Source organism: Phaseolus vulgaris, chromosome 3 (assembly GCF_051622355.1).
Source record: "Phaseolus vulgaris cultivar YP4 chromosome 3, ASM5162235v1, whole genome shotgun sequence".
NCBI classification, from domain to species: Eukaryota; Viridiplantae; Streptophyta; class Magnoliopsida; order Fabales; family Fabaceae; genus Phaseolus; species Phaseolus vulgaris.
Window position 1 is genome coordinate 39,547,493 of NC_143500.1, and position 15,272 is coordinate 39,562,764.

The 15,272-nt window shown below is 35.1% G+C and overlaps 3 protein-coding genes across 5 annotated transcripts; 1 reads left to right on the plus strand and 2 right to left on the minus strand.

Moving 5' to 3' along the window:
* Nucleotides 1–1,045: 1,045 nt before the first annotated feature.
* On the minus strand, nucleotides 1,046–5,816 carry LOC137807500 (RNA polymerase II transcription mediator). 2 transcript variants are annotated; one of them, XM_068608180.1, is made up of 10 exons: nucleotides 5,642–5,816; nucleotides 5,363–5,477; nucleotides 4,495–4,801; nucleotides 4,127–4,325; nucleotides 3,504–3,617; nucleotides 3,166–3,251; nucleotides 2,564–2,948; nucleotides 1,985–2,455; nucleotides 1,598–1,912; nucleotides 1,046–1,486 (listed from the first exon to the last, which is right to left on the minus strand). In XM_068608180.1, the coding sequence occupies exons 3-10, from the start codon at nucleotides 4,587–4,589 to the stop codon at nucleotides 1,160–1,162; spliced, it is 1,992 nt and encodes a 663-aa protein (XP_068464281.1). In that variant the 5' UTR covers nucleotides 4,590–4,801; nucleotides 5,363–5,477; nucleotides 5,642–5,816; the 3' UTR covers nucleotides 1,046–1,159. The 2 variants fall into 2 exon arrangements, with proteins under 2 accessions (XP_068464281.1, XP_090156981.1); XM_090300855.1 differs by having other exon boundaries at nucleotides 2,564–2,941; nucleotides 5,642–5,788.
* Nucleotides 5,817–7,651: 1,835 nt separating this feature from the next.
* Nucleotides 7,652–11,159, minus strand: LOC137807501 (uncharacterized). The gene is made up of 3 exons (XM_068608181.2): nucleotides 9,009–11,159; nucleotides 8,663–8,753; nucleotides 7,652–8,216 (listed from the first exon to the last, which is right to left on the minus strand). Exons 1-3 carry the CDS (start codon nucleotides 10,962–10,964, stop codon nucleotides 8,026–8,028), a joined length of 2,238 nt encoding a protein of 745 aa, XP_068464282.1. The 5' UTR covers nucleotides 10,965–11,159; the 3' UTR covers nucleotides 7,652–8,025.
* Nucleotides 11,160–11,266: 107 nt separating this feature from the next.
* Nucleotides 11,267–13,523, plus strand: LOC137807502 (uncharacterized). Of its 2 annotated transcripts, XM_068608183.2 has the most exons (5): nucleotides 11,267–11,399; nucleotides 11,485–11,633; nucleotides 11,881–12,526; nucleotides 12,710–12,798; nucleotides 12,912–13,523. In XM_068608183.2, the coding sequence occupies exons 1-3, from the start codon at nucleotides 11,274–11,276 to the stop codon at nucleotides 11,921–11,923; spliced, it is 318 nt and encodes a 105-aa protein (XP_068464284.1). In that variant the 5' UTR covers nucleotides 11,267–11,273; the 3' UTR covers nucleotides 11,924–12,526; nucleotides 12,710–12,798; nucleotides 12,912–13,523. The 2 variants fall into 2 exon arrangements, with proteins under 2 accessions (XP_068464284.1, XP_068464283.1); XM_068608182.2 differs by having other exon boundaries at nucleotides 12,710–13,523.
* Nucleotides 13,524–15,272: the final 1,749 nt, after the last annotated feature.

Sequence of the window (15,272 nt, forward strand, 5' to 3'; positions counted from 1 at the left end):
AAAGGTTAAAACAACGAGAGAGAAAAAAAAAACTAGAGTTGAAAATAATGATACATATAATACGCAGTTAACTCAAAAGAAATTAGTAACTTTTATCCTTTTATTGTAAATTCTCCTTTACCCTAACCTCTTTTGACCAAACAAAAACGTCATACACTCATTGTGAAAAGAATAAATTTAAAATTGTAAAAACTAAAAAATCTTTCTTTTTTTCTTCATTTTCTCTTTTCACATTTTTTAAAATAAACAATAATTTGTTATTTATGATACGTCTCCATTTCATTTTTTTTTTTCAAAATTATTATAGAAGAATGAAGAGAAAGTGTGAAGAATTCTAAACTTAATCGTAAGTTACTTTAGTTTTAGGAGCCGAAGTTATACATTTTATTGTGGTTAAGCAAGAAGATCTGGGTTCTATTTCCACCTCAACATTTTTTGTAAATTTCTAAATCATATATCCCCTTTTCATGTTAATAATTTTTTAAATAAAAAAACTACAAGTTGCAGCTAAGAAAAAGAGAAACCAAAATAATAAATTATAAGTTAAAAAGAGAAACCAAAATCACTAATTAAAAACCGTAAGACCAGATGTCTAAATGTACATTTTCTTCAGTGCGCACGTTGAACAATATTGTTTTTTGGCAAAAAAAAAAATTCCAAATCATCAACATCCTACAGTATACATACATTTATCTTTTAACACACACCCTTACAAAACTACAATAAACGCTTTTACAAAATGTGTACTAAAAATATTTACATAACTTTTTAGTATTCTTCTTTATTCAGACTTGTCAACTTAAAAACACTGCGCGTACACTTTTTCTAAAAATATACGAAGGCGTGATCATTCTAAAAATGAACTCACCTCAACAAAGTTTTTTTCCTTTTAATTTTCATGTAAATTAATGATAGCTAACAGTCTACTTTTACTTATGTGACATCACATTATAATTTGAAAAATCAAATGTATTAAGTTTAACGTTTTTCTCTTAATCTCAAAATGACTATTTCTCCCTAAGTAAATATCACAAAAGCAAATTAGTTGAGGTGTAGTGTACAAAAATTATATTAAAATGGCAAACATATAATACAATGGTTGCGCATGAGACATCTCCTAGATTTTCGACTTAGTCCAGGAAAAACATTTGATTCAGTTTCATTGGCTAGTGCCACCACTGCACAAGCCTACTAAGTCGATCAGTGTTGCGTATAGCAAATCAAGAGACAAGTGACCTAGGAATTTTCTATACTCAGATGCACCATCAGTGATGTTCATGTGAAGCTTTTGCTCTTCTGCAAAACTGTCCTCCATGACCAACCACCAAGATATACACCCTTCACTATCTTCTGGGTCAACACTTGCAACCAGGCCAAGTGTTTCACCCTGCTCCAGCTCAAAAGATAAGCATAAGAAATCCCGATTTGCTTTTATCCCAACCATGAGAGCTTCCTGATATAACCAGTTAATAATTTGGCTCGCAACCTGCATAATTTCAATAGCAGAAATAAGCAACTTTTATTATTACATGTATGACTCCCTTGTGAGTTAGCTACGTACATCCATTTAAAAGTCATTGCAACGGCATCAATTTACCTGCTGCAGAATAATCACAGGAAGATCAGCTAAGTTGCAGTTATATTTGTTTATTGAGTGCGTTTCCTCTATTTTTCCCTTGAACAGGCCTGCGACATTTGGAGAACCTTCCGCTTTAACATTGATACAATTGTCATTTACCACCGCCTTAATCCAAAACTGACGCTTGACAGCATTTTTCTCAAAATAATCTGATGTTTTAATTTGGCTACCACGAAGGATAGACTGAGGAACCTCCATGTACAGAGTCCACGATGAAGCCCGAGAATGCCATGTGGGATTAGAAATTAGCTGTAGATATGGGACCTTGGATACCTGCAGGTATCAAAGACTTAACAAAATGTCTATTTTTCAACCAGCTAAATTTAATTTTGAAAAGAGTAATACCACGTTTTCCAGCTCCGCAAGAACCTTAGTTGAAAAGATCCTGTGCGACAAAGACATAAAGAAATGACCAAGAAGATTGGATCCACCATCCTTTGTCTCCTTTGCCTGAACCCCAGACAACCGATTTCCAGAGGAAATTGGTTTTTCGCCACCTTTTCCGAATATATGCTCATGAAAAATCTGCTGAATGTAAATCTCATAACAGATGGAATTAGAAAACAGCCCTTTCTTAGGGGCATTCTGCTTGGCTTCGAGCATCATTTCATCAGACGATTCTGGAGGTAACATTGCATTTTCTGCATTATTGGTAAGTTCATTTTCAACAGTGGAATGATCTTGACCATTGGACACAAGTGATAAGTACACAGAGGTTCCTCGACCTAAGCTTAATTCTAAATAGTTTTCCCGTATTCCAGTCACACTAACACCTGTAACTGTGGTAAATGCTTCTCGATTCACCAAATCAAACACCTGAAAGAATAAGAGTCCAAAGCAACAAACCACCAACAGGAAATGGTCAAAATAAGAATAAAGGACAAACTAGATACACCAAAGCAACATAATGAAAGAATTAGTTACATGCTCATTGAAAATTGCTTCATGTACTTCACGAAGGAGTGCATGTGTTTTCTTAACACACTCTTCATCAGTTAAGGACTCTTTGCCAGTTTCACCCAAACTATGCTCAACTGAGAAGTAAGATTTGTTTCCTTTGGAATTCCTCGGTATATCATCTGATTGTGCACCAACAAAACCAAATTGGAGAGAACGACATAAATCAGGAGACATATTTATTGCCAGCATTCCAGCGGCATCATGATTGACTCGAACAGTGGACATAGACAATGACCGAATAATAGAAGCTTGATCATATGAGTTATCAAAGAGATCAAAGGTGAAGCCTTCATTCCCTGGCACAATAGCCGCCTGACGTTGCCGTTTAACCTTCCAATTTTGCTGCAACCTGTCCATTTGTTAGGACATGTGATAGGTGTGATGTAAGCTAAGTAAACAAGCATTATTCAAAGGCGAGTTTCTTTAATTATTGGTGAAATGGATGAAGGCAAGTGCCAGCTTGTGAAGAAACAAAACATGGTTATTTGCTGTCTAAACATGTCCTCAAATACTTGCAAGCATCGACCCAGATAAGTGAATATTAAAGTGAAAAAATTGGAATTCACCTGATAAGGGCACCATAAAACCTAGCTTCCCGAGCAACCTGTTGTTCAAAAGCCTTGGCAGATTGCTTGAAGTATTTTCCAACTTGCTGTAGATGATAGAGAGCTTGTTCAAATATTTCATTACAAATTACCACAGTAAAAGCTAACCAATTGCCGCATAGACAAGTTTTAAGAGACCAAAAACTTGCCACGAGTTGAGTTGTATTCTTTTTATTTAAGCAAATAAACTTGCTACACTAACAAAGGGAACTGATCTTGACTTACTATTATAAACAAAAATAAACATTACAAAAAGTAGAGTTCTTCTTTCAAGAAAAAGAAGATAGAAGAATATTTACACGGTAACATTGTAGCTTGGATGCTGCAGATACAGCCAGGTCAGACAAAGCTTCATTTGGTTGTAGTTTTGGTCTTGTCATGCTAGCCACTGTTACTGCATCATTTGCTTCCACCTAAGCACAATAATTTGAACAAAGCATATTTGTATTGTAAGCCTCTTCATAACTTACACAGTCACTAAAAACAGTGCCAAAAAAACCCAAAATCAAATCCTAATCAATATTCAAAACAAACGTGCCACCCAAAATTCACAAAACTTGGTTATAAAATAGAGATTCCATTAAGACCAAATAAGGATGATGCCGCGTGATGAAGCAATGATTATTAGTTCCTCTGGCAATGTCAGTTGAAATTATAGAAGTTCTCTAACACTTTATTCCATTCCTTTAAGAATGAAACCAACATACTTTCCTATAAGCCACAAACAAGCATTTTCTTCTAACGAAAGTTCCATTGAAAGCAATCTGTCACCAGTGTCAAAAACCAAATACCCTCAAGCTTACTACATTGTTTCAAACAGATGCCCAGGGAGAAGATTAAACTTATCATAAGGGTTCCTAAAAAAATAGACAAAAACATAAATATGAGTTGTTCAATGCAAAAGGCAACAAGCACAACTCACAGTATTGATGAGATCTATGATGACAGAGAGCTCCTGATGTGCCAATTGCAAATTCTCTACCATGCTCTGCCATTGCCATGGTGTTGAGGTCTCCTTGGAGCTCTTCTTCTGCTTCTTCTTCTCCTCGTCCTTCTCAATGGCCCAAGCAAAGTCAATTCGCCTGATTAGGGAGAGCCGCTTCTCATCATAGTCCACATCTCTGCAATAACACAAATAGACAAGCAGATATTAAGAGAAAATTACAGAGAAGAAAGCAAACAAAAATTAGGGTCCAATGTTCTTGTTCCTGTAAATACTTTTGAAAGGCCATCATCATTAGCAAATAGTTTTTCTTTTTAAAATGAGTGAGAAACAAGAGGAAAACATACGGTGGGAATCGTTCCATCCCATTTTCTTCAATGGAATCCAATCGCTTGATTGGTAGCTTATCCAGGGAGATTTGCAAGTCCATGTTGTCATCCATGTTCTCAGAGAACTCCACCAAATCCTATAACTGTTTGTGCCGTAGCATGAAAGTGTGGCCTCAATAGTAAAAAATTACTCAGTCAAAGCAGAAGTCGGCATGAATTACATATTACTCTTCCATGATACACGGCAGACAGTAACCAACAAGACGATTAATTCCTTGTTGAAGTAATACACATGACCTGTTTAGAAGAGTTTGTCCATAGGCACCTATAGCAGAGAAAAAAAAAGAAAAAAAATTGAAATTAGTTTCTCCGATAAGTTAAAATTAGTTTATGCATAAGATAATTTGTAAACACTCTCTTATGTAATTTCTCTAAACTTTTTTATTTTTAACTTGTACACAAATTATTTTAGTTTATATAGGAAGTTCTTTTTTTCCTTCTTTTTTTTCTCCCATATAAATGCTTATGAGAAAGTCTATACACACAGACTCATAGTTAGTTTAACCATAAATAAAGTAAACCACAAGACGAGCATAATAATGCGTGCATATATGGATAAGTAACAATAAAACGATCCAACTCAGGAAAAACACTTCCTGTACAGCTGTGCTAGGACAAGATCATAACAAATAAAAATGCACACAAGAACTACTTAAAAGAAGTACACAGCGAGCAGATGAAAGAACTCAAGTGTAGAATATACAAATTAAACACAGTTGAACATCAAAGTAAAACTAATCGGTATCTGAGTGAAAAAGATTAGAGCTAGGGGAAATGAGACCCAAGGAAATTGATCAGGTATGAAAAAAATAGGGCTTATAGTTACCCGAAAAAAAGTTGCGACTAAACGGAATGTTTGAGATTGTAGGAGGTAGTTGATGAGATTCAGGTCCTCTAGTTATAAGATACCGAATGCCACGCCACCACTCCTTCAACGGAGTCTGCTCAAACACGAAATGGAAAATAAGTATAATTTAAAATCGAAAACACAAAAGAAGCAAAATCCCAAACAAAAGAACCACAATCCCTAATAAGAAACAATCCAGAATCCAAAATCAACGGCGACAATTATCGAAAACGAAACAACAGAAGCACAAATCTACACCGTTTCATGCTGTAGATGAGTGAAGGGATGACGGATGGGACAACGAAGAATTAATGAGTGAAAAAGCACACTCTCTTGGGCGGCAACTGATTCCGTTTGCAGAGCTGGGTCTTGTAGCGAGAGGGGGAACCAACGTTGCAGTTATATAAAATATATTTTGCAGACATCCAAATTTATAAAAAAAATGTTGTGCTAAAATATTATTCCTATAATACTTATTTTTTATTTTTCTTAATTATACTTTTAAGTTTTATTTCTTTTAATTTCATCTGAATCTAGTTTTTGATTTTAGAAAATCAGTCTTTCACATTTAAAAATAACATTTTAGATCTCAAATTTGTTGTGCAAACCCTAAAAATAATACTTGATCCAATTCGTACGATTAGAGATTGCTAAAAAAAATCACTGTCAGAGTAACAATTTTAATTTTTTTTTAAAATCTGATACAGTGATTAAACTTTAAATAAACCAATAATTCATAAATAATTTTTTCATCATTTTATTGATTTTATAAAAGATTAATGTAAGTATTCTTAAATTATACTGTTTTATACACATGATTAATCATTGTAAGTTTTCGTCTCAGATTGATTACAAGTTCTACAAAATATCATTTAAAAAAATCAATTTGGATGATATTATGACTATTCTTAAATTATATAAGATATGGTCAAAATTGAAAATTCTTCAATATAGAAATTAATTTATTTTACAATCTTCATTCTTATTATATTAGACAAACTAAATAAATAAGTATTCATTCAAAAAAAATTATAATTGTTTAGCAGCAATTTAATGTGTGGAAAGTATTGAAATTCTCTTAACCAAGTTCTGTTTGTCGCCTGAAAAATTATGTATTGGTAGGGTCTGCACGACCAGAACCATGTCTCGGACCCAGTCATTACGTCGACCGATACCACAACCAATAATTACGCTTAAGCAGAATTAGTGAGATTAATCAACAATCAAGAACTAGGTAATACACTTCTAAACATGACCCAACTCTCTAACCTGATCCAATAAGAAAGGTTCAGTAGAATCATATAAATAGGCACAAAATCTAAGAGTCAAGTACGTCATTATACAATACTCAAAATAGCAAGTGTCGAATACTAAATCTGATTTGAGCGTCAGAATGTCTTCTGCAAGTACCATCTGAGTCTGAATTACGTGAAGGTTGAGGGGTAGAGTGAGCATAGAATAGGAAGGAGTTTGCTTGGAGAGGAACAAAAGTGCAAACTGACCAAGTGACCAAACAATTGGAGGAGAAACTTATATAGTTCTTTTGGTCTCAATTTCGTTTGAGAATAACTAAGAAATGTATTAAAAAATATAAAAATAATAAGAATAAAGTTGTGTACATTTGATTCATTAAGATTACTTACATCGGCTCTCTTCTAGTCAAATTGAGTGGTAATAACAGTTACCAATATATTGAGAGAAATCTCTTTATCGATTTTACCGTGTTTATTATTAACAAGAGAGATCTTAATATTACTTGTTTGTATAAAGATTTGAGTAATTCTATGATATTGAACTTTTCTTTTTTTCTTGTGTTATCTCGTTTGAAATTCATCCATATTTTACAAAAAATGCAAAGGAATTTTTTTTTATAAGAGATGAAAAAGAAGAAGTATGACCCAATACAAATGAAAAGAAGAACCATTCTTAAAAAATAGTAATTAAGTGAAACGCCAAAAACTTAAATATACTACTGAATATCTTTTACTATTTGATGTCCTATGCACACAGTCCATTTTAAGATACTAATAATCAATTTTATATAACAAACAACTAAAAAGCATTCGAACACTTAAATTTACTCTAGCAAACTAATTGATATATATATATACACACACGTCTTAATTCATATCATAATAGCAATACAGTTTGCTTTTTCATTTACAAAAATACCCTACTTACGCCTAATTTCTTATTTTGGATAATTATGTTTTAGATACATATTTATTTTCCTTTTTTTTAATTAAATAATCTAAAAATCATCACAGGTTTTTAAACCATTTGTTTACTTCTCTCTTTCCATCTCCTTTATTTCTTTTCACTCCCTTCTTTCAGAGGAATGATAATAAAAAACAAGTGTATTACAACAAGTAGTGAACCCTGTGTCCAAGACTGTGCATAAATAAAATGATTACATTTTATCCTTATTATAACTGTTATTATACGTGCTGTCTATCTGATTCTAGGGAGAGTCAATACAGAGGCGACAACGACCCTGGAACCATAGCATTTGTGTTCAATGACACTTATGCAAATATACCTGTTTCTGGTGGTGCAAATATACCTGTCAGACAGATATAAAATAATTGGAAACAAGGATTGAAACCAAAATTATTCTTCTGGGCAACTCTTTTTTGAATTGGCTAGAACTGTCGATAATTAAGCTCAGTGACACACGAGGATAAGGCATCTTTCACTTGCATGTTATTGGTGTCCATATGAAGGGCATCTTCATATAGCCTTTTAGCCTGCTGCAGTAACTTCACCTTCTCTTTACTGCTTCCTGGTCTTAACCGAGATCGCTGCTGCAATGCGACACCCCATCTAAACAGAGCTGCAATTCAACAGATTACAACAGGACTTTCTTTTCAATAACAAGAGGACCTTGGAAACACTTAAAAAAGGATAAATGAAAGGCAAAAAATGATGAGATCAATGCAGGAGAAGTGTTGGTATCCCGGAGATAACTTTTTCTAGTTTAAAAATTTCCATGATCACAATGTCATCAAACATAGCAAGCCATTACCGTGGTGTTTGTGTAAAACTGTGGGCGTATCTAAGGCTGTAGTGCATGTCACAAAAATATAATTTCCTATTCTTAATGCAGTTTTTCCAACAAAGATTTTTTATGAAATTAGTTTTGAGCTAGATACATGTTTTTGACCTTAACAGTCCACAGGAGGCTATATAATTTATGAAGAATCTGTGAACATAGTATTCTTAATTGCACCTGTATGTGAAAATCAAAATGGTAAATTCAGAAATTTATAGACACAATACCATCTGGCGCATAAACATTGCCTTTTAACAGCATAGCATCGAACTTGTCAATTGCAGCCAGGAATACTCTTTCAGCCTCAAATGCAGCACCCTGTGATGTTTGAAGACAAATTAAAATTTGATGTGGAAACAGAACGTACAGCAAAGGAATGCATTATCAAACTGGAAGAAGAATTCATGTCAAGGAAACATTAAAATCACAAAAGCTTTAATATTAAGTTAAACAAATTACCAATTTGAGAATCAATTTAGCAGCATTCTAACATGTATTATAATGAGCAATAAAACACCCTAACAAATGGAGGAACTGAAAAGGTAATTTAATGATGTCAAGAATAATGCATACCGGACCAATATCTGCTATCAATTGGCCTCGGAAAGAAAGAGCAAGACCCCAATTATAGAGGGCTCTCACATCATTTGCATCAATTGACAACGCCAGCCTATACTTTCTGCCTGCCTGCACCAGTAGCTCTTCACACTCTTCACAAACATCAATAAGAAATGATGCAACATCTTCTTCGCTAGTGATTTTATTCCTCAGTCCCTTCAATATTCTACTATGTTTTTCAGATGATGGGTGGATGCTGCCAGAAAGAAGAGTTCTCAATTCACGACAAATCTTCAACTTTAATTCTCCATGAAGAAGGTAAGTGTTTCCTAACTGGCCTACAGCCAACAAACTCATGGGCTTCAAGTTCACAGCTTTGGATAGTATGTCTGAGGACCTGTATAACATGATTTCAGCTTGCTCTTCATCCTGCCTAACTTTTATAAACTCTTTTGCTTGTTTTAAAAGGTCCGATGCTTCATCAAGATACCTATCGAAAATCATATCATCTGAAATCTTTGCAGATGAAGCGGTATTGAATTCATTCTCATGCGCAGACAAATCATCTGCAAGGTGGCGATGATCATTGTAATTCACTGTATCATCTTTATATTGAGACCTGTCAGAACCACCCTCCCTCAACTCATGAGAAGACCTGAAGGTATTGTGACCTTGGTTGAGAAGCTGCTCATGCGTAAAAGAGGACTCACTTTCCATGCGTTTCGTTCTGACTTTAAAGCTCTCAGAGTCAAGCAGATTGTCATGGGATTCCCACATGTCTGTTACGCTGCTGGAATCCATCTTGAAAGAGAAGCTACGATTATTTGTGAACCTCGATCCTTTATTCCGGTAACTATGCTCTTTATCGTCAAAGAATTTATTTTTGCTTCTCCGTATGTCCCCTAAGCCAAAATTGTCTCCCTCGGGAGTAGTTCTTATTCTTCCATTTTTGTTCATATCCAAAACAGAGTTAGTAGACGAGCCTTGAGTAGGATCTAAATCCAACTCACGATTTCCCTTATGTTCATCAACAAAATTCAAAGCCCTGTCTTCAACAACAGGCACTGTACCGTTTCCTCTAGTTTGATCCAATATGCTATCCACTGCCTCTTGCTTGACATTTTCCCTGACTTTGGTCGAATTGGAGCTAAGCAAATTTTCCCCAAACAAACTGCTAAAAGACTGCAGCATCTGGTACCCACCTTCTCCAACTTGTTTCTTTCTTCTACCACTCTTATGGTTCTCAACCAAAACACCACCAGGGTTTTCCTCATTGCCAATCAAAGCCCTAACAACATTCCTAGCATTCTTAAGCGAAATTTTAATCTTATCTGTGATTACAACATAACCATAAAAATCATCCACTCGGACCTTATTATTCCTAATAGCACTTTGCACATCACTCTTCAAGTTATTGACCACAAGATCAAGCTCGTCAAAAAATTCCACCAAACTTCGCAATTTTTCTGAAGACAGCTTCGAATTCGAATTATCCTCCTTCTCCTTCCTCTTACTCCCACTCGCCCTCACCTCACCGAACGCTCCGTTCCGGAAAAACCCTACTGTGAAACCGACGGCGAAAATCAACGCGGAAGCAGGAAGAACGACAATAGAAGAAACCTTAACCCTAGAAATCGCCATCGCGCAAACGAGGCCCAAGAGGAACACGAAAACGTTCTTCCTATCATCGATTCCAATAGAAACGAGAAGATTGCGCAAGGCGTGGGACTCACCGGGCGCGTCTGAACTGCCGAGATCGTCCCAACCTCCGTACATATTCGAGGAAGAAGAAGAAGAAGCGCATCCAGCTCTCAAGGAAGAAAACGAAAACATGAGGGGCTTGGAGCCGCACGTCCATTTGGCGCTCGAACTGCGAAGAAAAGTGCGCTCAACGGAAGGAACGCCAAAGAGAACAAGTGAACCATGAGAGTTGATAAGATTAACGGGATTCTTCGCAATTACGAATTTCATTATTTCATCGAAGAAGCGTTCTTCTTCAATTTCACCGCTGAAGAGTACGTGCAGTGCTACTCTGCTCCAGCGACAGTGGATGATGTGGAAAACATCAAAACGACATGTCGTCACGTGTTTCAGAGAAAAGTAAAAAAAAAAAAAAAAACTCCGGCTTGAAACGCAGTCGTTTTGTATTGACAATTATTATCTATTTCCCATAAACAGTGTCTATTTTCAGTACTTCGTGACTTGTGTGTTGCAGTGCGGATCAGTTGTTTGAGAAATTGGGTGAGAAAAGGAATAAGTATAGATATTGGAAGACAAGACATGAATCCAAGGCCACTGATGCCATTGGTTAGGATGGCTGCAGTTATCTTTGGTGGAGTCGTCACTCTTAACTTGACTTCTACTGTTACCATTAAATTGCTCCGATTTGCGTCCGAGAAGAAACGAGTAAGGATTATTGAACTTTATGGGTTTATCCTATTCTGTTTAGCAAATTGATGTAATGGAACATGTTTTGTGGGTTTGTATGTAGGAAAAAGTTGCGTTGCCGTGTATGGCTTGTAGGGGGAAGGGGTTTTATATATGCAAACTGTGCAATGGGAATGCCGCCATAGCTTGGTCACCCATGTTCGACCCTATTGCAATTAACCCCTGCGTTTGTCCTACTTGCGAAGGAAACAGGTTTGGTTTTGTTTTGTTCCGCTTCATGTTATGCCTAGTTCGATATTCGATGGGAATTTCGAGTATGGGGTAGGTTGCCGAGAAAATGTAAGACAAAGAAGATAATTTGATTATTGGGGTTGCCTTAAAGTGGAATTATAAGGAGATTACCTTCTTAGAAATTTGTTTTGAGTTAACATCATTCATCAAGCATTATGATTTTTTGGACTACGCAGTAGTTTTGTAATGTTTCCTCTTAATTTTGCAGGGTTCAACGTTGTTTGAACTGTCTGGGAAAAGGTTATGGGTGACTTTTATGAGATTTTGAGATGGATAGTGCTGCATTTATTTTGTTCCTTTAGAATGTGAAGGATGATGATTAAGCAAGTGACTTGATCAAGAGTATTTTGCGTTCCGAGAGCTTCCACATATTCATCATTTTTCTGCTGATTGAATTGCCTTCCCAATAATAGAATATAAAGAGCTAGACAATAGTTCTGTAATAAATCTTGACCTACAAAAATGGGGAAACGTGTCCACTTTTTTTTTGTGTGGCTTGGCGGTGATCCGTTTGGAGATGCTGATGGACTTTAAACTTTATTTGCTATTAAAGTGGCTTTCTTCTCTATCTTAAAATTATAACTTTAAGTTTATTATAATTTTTCATGTTTCGTTTTTGTTATAGTTTGCAGAAGGGGGTTGGTTTTTGCCAGGTTAATGATGTACCAGTAAACTTGTTTTCTTGCAGAAGGGGGTTGCTTTTTGTTTACACATTATTTCAGGTTAAATTGTGTAAGAAAATAAAATATCTAATATAGAGATGTAGTCTGCCGTGCAGAATGTGATTTGGACATGAAGTTGCAGTCAATAATAGTCTTTGAAGAAGTTAAGGACTGGATTAGTTCAACACAGAGGTGCGTTAAATGTTTATGGTTCAACTAATAAATCTTATCAGGTTGTCAGCTAATGCATTTTAGTATATGTGCCAAACCAAGGGTTTTTTTTTTCACTCACAAAGCCATGTCAAACAAGCAGCACTACATGTAGCGCATAAACATTGTCCTTTAACAACATAACATCGAACTTGTCTTTTGCAGTCAGCAATACTCTTTCAGCCTCAAATGCAACACCTGTGGTGTTTGGAGATAAATAAAAATTTGATGTAGAAACAAAATGTACATCAAAGGTATGAGCAAACTGGAAGAAGAATTCATGTCAAGAAACATGAAAGTCCCGAAGCTTTAATATGAAATTAAACAAATTACCAATTTGAGAATTATTTTAGCAACTTTCTAACAGGTATTCTAATGAGCAATGAAAACACCCTAACAAACCCATTGAGGAACTGAAAAAGGTGATTTAATGATGTCAAGAAATGCATACCAGACCACAGTATCTGCTATCAACTGGCCCCGGAAAGAAAGAGCAAAGCCACAGCTCTTACATCATTTGCTTCAATTGACAACGGCGGCCTACTACCTGCACTAGTAGCTCTTCACAAACATCAATAATAAAAGATGCAACATCTTCTTCACTAGTGATTTTATTCCTTAGTCCTTGCAGTATTCTACTATGTTTTCAAGATGACGGTTGGTTGCTGCCAGAAAGAAGAGTTCCATTGTCTTCCAAAATTAGTTTATAGTTTCTAGATGTTACTTGAATATGTAGAGTACATCCTTGTTTCTCTACAAATCTGATGTATTTAGTGTTGGTGTCACTTTATGAGAAGAAATTGTGAGCAGTAGGAATAATGGAGCCTATTACGATCTGGATGGTCCACTGAACCATGCAACCTTGTGGTTGCTACAATGTTTATGATTAGAATCTCTAACCCAGAAAGTATGGAAGGGTTTTTCACCTATAAATTTTCACTTCCAGTTCTTTCTGGAACGATTATTTCGGAATGCAAAATATATTTCCTAAAGCCTATTCTGAAATGAATAGGAGGTGGTCAAGAATTTAATGATGTGCAAGAATCTAAAGCTAAAATTCCAAGTTCAACCCTATCTTCATCATGTCTTGTTTGCATCCTAGAAAAATTATCAAGATAGGCCAATCATATCAGACTTTCTTTCAGCGTGCAATGGTGAAGGAACAATGTTATCAACTCCTAAACATCAATACATTTAATTTAACTCAAAATTTAAGTTTGTATTGAGGAACAAACCTTCACTCCATCCCATTTCTTCCAAATTGGAGGAAAATAAAAATGAAGGTAAAAAATAAGATAAAAATAAATTTTACTATTTTTTATAATATTATATCCATCCAAATAGTATAACATATTTCCTTCATCTTTTATTTTTACTAGCAATGGAAGAGATTCATGGAAAAGTAAGTTGCAGTGTCACTTGAATGACAAAAATGTCAAAAAAATGTTTTAGTGTTTTTCTATTTCATTTCTTTTAACAGAGGAAGTGGGATTTACAGAGATTATGTAGCAAAATATTGTCACCTATACTGCAGCAAAAAGATAGTCATCTCATCTTCATCAAAATCATAATTAAATAAAGCTGGCATTACTTACAATTTCTAAAAGTATAATGAACAATGTACTGTCATAATGTCATCTCTCACCTTTTTGGCATGGATATTGAGCATTGTGATAGCTTAACCGAGAAGAATTGGAACGTGCAGATTAATATCAAGATCATTGTCTAAACATTCCCAAGTTCAACACAATCAACAATGCAATCAATATTAAGATTCTAAACAAAGCTCAGTCGAATGTCAAAACTGCAAAGAAGTATGTTGAAGCCCTGAGAACACTAGTCATTTATTGCCATCAGAAGTTCATGATAACCAAAATAATGTGTTCTAGTGTTTTCATCCCATGTAATGTATCACAAAAAGTACCATAGGAGTAACAATGCTACCACAGCAGTAACAATGCTCAAAATCGCTATGAAGTTGTTGCATTTAACAATTGTTGCATTTTTTATGCTAGCATACCTCCTAAATTCTTATAGAATTCACAACTTTTGTGGATGAATTTTTAATGCATAGCATGTCTCATGTAAGCTGAGGCTCATATATCTTAGTGGTCTTGTAATCTATTCTTTATACAAGTGTGTCTCACACCTTTGTGAGCAGTCAAACTTCTGTCAACAAAATTTTGACTAAATTTATGAGAGTATCTCTCACACCCTTGTGAGTAGTCACCCTCTTGTAGGCAAAAGTTTCAGTTATACTAGAGTACAATTACACTCTTACAAAAATATCTGATATAATTTCTATAGTTATGCATTTCCTACATTCATGTAGCCACACTAAAACATCTCAAACAATCTTTTACAAGTTCTTTCCTAAATACTTGACAACAACAACAACCTTTTGAGATGTATTTTAATTCCATAGTCTTCCGGAAGAAATTTCTAGTTTTTGGATGTGACTTGAATATGTAAAGCATGGTCTTTTCTCTACCTACATGATGTATTTAGTTTTGGTGTGAATTTTAGATGAAATTGTGAGCGATAAGAATAATGCAGCTTTTTATGAGGCAGATCGCTCACTGAATCATGCAACCTTGTGGTTGCTACAATGTTTGTGATTAGAATCTCCAAGGCCTGGAAAGTAAGGAAAACTGAGTGATGCATAAAATGTAGGATCTATTATAGTACAGTATGTACAACGGGTCTATCCTGCATCCCAAGAATGTGT

What these genes read in the sequence shown, in the direction of transcription:
- LOC137807500 (XM_068608180.1), bottom strand. Translation starts at nt 4,589, where the DNA reads ATGGATGACAACATGGACTTGCAAATCTCCCTGGATAAGCTACCAATC. An exon ending in GGGATGGAACGATTCCCACC is followed by an intron (nt 4,326 to 4,494) that starts GTATGTTTTCCT and finishes GTGTTATTGCAG; the next exon opens with AGATGTGGACTATGATGAGA. An exon ending in AAGCAATTTTCAATGAGCAT is followed by an intron (nt 2,456 to 2,563) that starts GTAACTAATTCT and finishes TTATTCTTTCAG; the next exon opens with GTGTTTGATTTGGTGAATCG.
- LOC137807501 (XM_068608181.2), bottom strand. Translation starts at nt 10,964, where the DNA reads ATGAAATTCGTAATTGCGAAGAATCCCGTTAATCTTATCAACTCTCAT. An exon ending in TGATAGCAGATATTGGTCCG is followed by an intron (nt 8,754 to 9,008) that starts GTATGCATTATT and finishes CAAACATCACAG; the next exon opens with GGTGCTGCATTTGAGGCTGA. An exon ending in CAATGTTTATGCGCCAGATG is followed by an intron (nt 8,217 to 8,662) that starts GTATTGTGTCTA and finishes GTTGAATTGCAG; the next exon opens with CTCTGTTTAGATGGGGTGTC.
- LOC137807502 (XM_068608182.2), top strand. Translation starts at nt 11,274, where the DNA reads ATGAATCCAAGGCCACTGATGCCATTGGTTAGGATGGCTGCAGTTATC. An exon ending in TTGCGTCCGAGAAGAAACGA is followed by an intron (nt 11,400 to 11,484) that starts GTAAGGATTATT and finishes GTTTGTATGTAG; the next exon opens with GAAAAAGTTGCGTTGCCGTG. An exon ending in CCTACTTGCGAAGGAAACAG is followed by an intron (nt 11,634 to 11,880) that starts GTTTGGTTTTGT and finishes TTAATTTTGCAG; the next exon opens with GGTTCAACGTTGTTTGAACT.